Source organism: Otolemur garnettii, unplaced genomic scaffold (genome assembly GCF_000181295.1).
Source record: "Otolemur garnettii isolate 467f Iridium unplaced genomic scaffold, OtoGar3 scaffold00039, whole genome shotgun sequence".
NCBI lineage: Eukaryota > Metazoa > Chordata > Mammalia > Primates > Galagidae > Otolemur > Otolemur garnettii.
Window position 1 is genome coordinate 13,800,910 of NW_003852434.1, and position 4,064 is coordinate 13,804,973.

The 4,064-nt window shown below is 40.7% G+C and overlaps 1 protein-coding gene across 2 annotated transcripts in view; it reads right to left on the minus strand.

Moving 5' to 3' along the window:
* Window positions 1–2,021: 2,021 nt before the first annotated feature.
* MTHFD2L (methylenetetrahydrofolate dehydrogenase (NADP+ dependent) 2 like) overlaps window positions 2,022–4,064 on the minus strand; it is a 128,506-nt gene continuing 126,463 nt past the window's right edge. For both annotated transcript variants that reach the window (XM_012805374.2, XM_012805373.2), the window contains one exon: window positions 2,022–2,429. In XM_012805374.2, the coding sequence (XP_012660828.1) occupies window positions 2,317–2,429 (113 nt within the window). In that variant the 3' untranslated portion in view covers window positions 2,022–2,316. The remainder of the gene's footprint in view (window positions 2,430–4,064) is intronic.

Here is a 4,064-nt window from a genome sequence, read left to right on the forward strand (position 1 = left end):
TCATCTGAGAATTTCATACTTTTAAACATGCTGAAAGTAATGAATTTGTCTACATTACACATATAATGCTAAGAACCTCGAGTCATTTTCACAACGGTGCCGGCCCCATATTCTGAGGTTGGAGGGTTCATACCCAGCCCCAGCTGAACTGCAACAAAAAAAATAGCCAGACATTGTGCCCAGTGCCTATAGTCCCAGCTACTCGGGAGGCTGAGACAAGAGAATTGCATAGGCCCAGGATTTGGAGGTTGCTGTGAGCTGTGACACTACAGCACTCTAAGGAGGGTGATAAACCAGTGCCTATAGTCCCAGCTACTCGGGAGGCTGAGACAAGAGAATTGCATAGGCCCAGGATTTGGAGGTTGCTGTGAGCTGTGTGCCGCCACAGCACTCTAAGGAGGGTGATAAAGTGAGACTCTGTCTCTACAAAAAAAAAAAAAAAAAAAATTTAAGAGGCCCATTCTGAAATGTTTGCTAAGGAGCTTTGCAATGGAACGTGTTGGGCTTATTAGACAAAGCTTGGTCCAGACTGATTGTGGAAACTGCTATGGAACCTTTGGTCTTTTAGACACTGGTATATTTCTCCAGCATGCAGTAAAGATATAGGTTACAAATACATGAAGAAATTTATAGCTATCTGAGGAGAATACAGCTATTCTTCAAATTGCTTTAATTATACAGTTGAAATATTATAGTCTATTTTCACACAAATGATCAAGAGTTCATACTGACAGACGTGCATTGGGTAAGAAATATTGGTACATAAAAGTGGGATTTGGGCATGAAGACATGGTGTGGGTTACACGGCTCTAGTCGTCTCAAAATAGATTGTAACTGGCATTCACATGTATTTCCTTAAATTGTTAAAAATACTGTGTCTACTCAGAGGACCAAATTTCATTATGAGAGAATAGGCAACAGAACAATCTTTAGTTTTATCCCAAGGTTTGGTTTTGGCACAATGAAAAGGATCTTGTTTTCCTATCAGACTTCTTAATTTGTGAACTTAGTGGTAGTCGATTTTATTTCAGATTAGTATGAGGGTACAAAGGATTAGGTTACATTGTTGGCATTTGTTAGGTGAAGTTCAAGTTATAGTTGAGCCCTTTACCCAAAGGGTGTGCTGTCTACCCTGACGTGTGCCCCTTGGGGGACAGTCCACTAATCCCCGTCATCCTCACTGCTTCTCCTCCCCCCTTGAATTTTCTCTCCTGGGGTGTGTAGCTGTTCATCTCACGATTTCCTATTTTTTTTTTTTTTGAGACAGAGCCTCAAGCTGTCCCCCTGGGCAGAGTGCCGTGGCATTACAGCTCACAGCAACCTCCAACTCCTGGGCTCAAGCGAGTCTCCTGCCTCCGCCTCCCAAGTAGCTGGGACCACAGGCGCCCGCCACAACGCCCGGCTATTTTTTGGTTGCAGCCGTCATTGTTGTTTGGCGGGTCCGGGCTGGGGATTCGAACCCACCACCTTAGGTGTACGTGGCTGGCGCCTTAGCCGCTTGAGCTATAGGCACCGAGCCACGATTTCCTATTAATGATGACCTCGCTCATGTCCATCTGATAGTTGTGGGAAAATACAATTTCAGTTCGGTTCTGTAGATTTATTTACCTTTGAATTTTTCTCTTCCTGCTCAGTAAAGGTACCATCCAAATATTTTTAGACGATAGAAGAAACGAAATGTACACCTAACGCATTGTGTGTTTTCCCTCTGGCGGACATTCGCCATGCGACAGGATCATTACTTTTCCAGGTAGCCTTGCATTTTACCTTCCTGGAATGTTTTTACGACCTTAAATAGAACCCCATTTCTCATTAGGATGGTCTTGTGGGATGCATTTGGTAGACATCTGAGATCAAGATCTTATTTTCAATATTCCACCTCACTTCTAGCAAATAAGCTCTCAGCTTATGACATAGATCTTAATATGCTAAAAATTTGAGCATCTGATGGGAAAACCTAAATTACAGGTTACATGAGTGCCCATTTGGCTGATAAAATATTTTCTGGAAACATACTGTGACACTTGTGTCAAAAATATATTTATTACGAGCTCTTTGTTACATGATGAACACTTATCCTAAAAGTAAACAATTATTACCACCATTTTCATTGGAATTTTGTTTTTTTCCTAAAACTCAAAATAAGTTAGCAGGAAATGCATAAAATTCTGTGAGTCATCTGATCCAGGATGACTCCATCCATGAAAAAATAAATGCAATGCAGAAATAAATAGCTTTGTAGTAAAATATAAAGGTTCTGCCCTTGGTCAAGTAAATGAACGCGTGACTTCAGTTTACTTCACTCTACCATGTGATCTAGTAAATTAGTTTTTTAGCTGCCAGAAGTGTGTTCTTCAGAAGCATTGCCACCGTCATGGGTCCCACGCCTCCTGGAACAGGGGTGATAAAGCCGGCTTTCTTCTTAACGGCTGATGGAGAAAACAGAGTATTCTTTAGTTTGAAATTCATCTGAGAATTTCATACTTTTAAACATGCTGAAAGTAATGAATTTGTCTACATTACACATATAATGCTAAGAACCTCGAGTCATTTTCACAACAGGCTGTGATTCGCACGCTCACTCTGATGGACACCTCTGCATGTGACATCTAAGGCACAGAAAGAATTCACGGGACCAAGACCACAGGTCACAGCTACACGCAGCTCTGTAGCATCACCTGATGGAAAGCTGAGTCCTGTGATTGAACCAATTATCACTGCTTGTAATTCCAGCTGCTTCTAAAACACACAGCATTGGTCACAAAAGGGAGACGGGACATATGCAGCTCAGCACACACCATTCATTACATTTAATTATTGCTGTTATTTCAGTGTCACTGTGCGGGTGTGGATAGTAAATTCCAGTGTAATATAACAAATGTCACTAAACCTATTTGAATTACTGAGCACATATATAGTCCTGCTCCCAGTCATGAAGACTTCTCATTCAGTGAATATACATGGCCCCTGCCTTGTGATGACTGGATTTAAGATTTTTTTGACTTCACAACAGACTAAAAGCGATATGCGTTCAGTAGAAACCATATTTCAAATTTCGACTTTTAACCTTTTCTCTAGCTCAATACTCTTTCATATGCTGAGAGTGGCAGTGAGTCGCTCCCAAGAGTGAGCAGCAAATGCTCTGTGCACGTCCCTGCCAGGGGGCTGTGCCTGGGGGCAGGCTACAGTGAGGATTTTGGACACATCTGAGGTAGGCCAGGCCAAGCTGTGACGTTTGGTAAATTACATTATTAAATGCATTTTAAATTATGATATCTTCAACTAAAGATGGGTTTATCTTAACTTATCGTAAGTTAAAGAGCATCTGTACACTCAAAGACAATGGCAAAGTATTCTCACCAAATTTTATTTAAGAATGTTTTGATCCCCACAATACTAAAGGGCAATGTCTCCAAGTAGTCGCTGACTCTGGTTCCACCCTGCGTGTGTCCATAAGAACAGTGAAGTTTTTCTAGCTAGCTCTTTTAGTACAAAATTAGCAGAGGCAATATCTCCTTAGTGTAGAATCTGACATTATTAACCGCAGATGTATTGCCTTTCACAAATTTGCTCATGTTACTTCCACATGAATCAAAACCAGCAGATGTTTCCTAGTTCTTCAATATTATCTTTTTTGCACACTATATACTGTTCTCTTAAAAGACGATTTGTGAAATTTGCTTTTACTATATTTAAAGTGGAATAGTACAGTGGGATATTTTAATCATAGGAAAAGCAAATGGATTATACTGTTTTACTTAAATAAAAGTCCAAATAAGCTTCAACACATCACCCACAAACCCCAGCAAATGTGCCACACATCTTCTGACGGTGTGTTATACAGAAAAGATAAGAATGCTGTGGTTTAGAAGGGATATTACAGTTTTCCAAAAAGCTTCTCTATGCATGGATGTCCCATGCTTTGGGTTACAGTATTTCCATCCTGTGCACTCTACCAGATGGGGTTAACAGCTGAGCCATGTATAGCAAGGGATTGTTACTCTTTATACAGCCGAGCCTCTTATAGCAAGGGATTGTTACTCTACTTACAGCTGAGCCTTGTA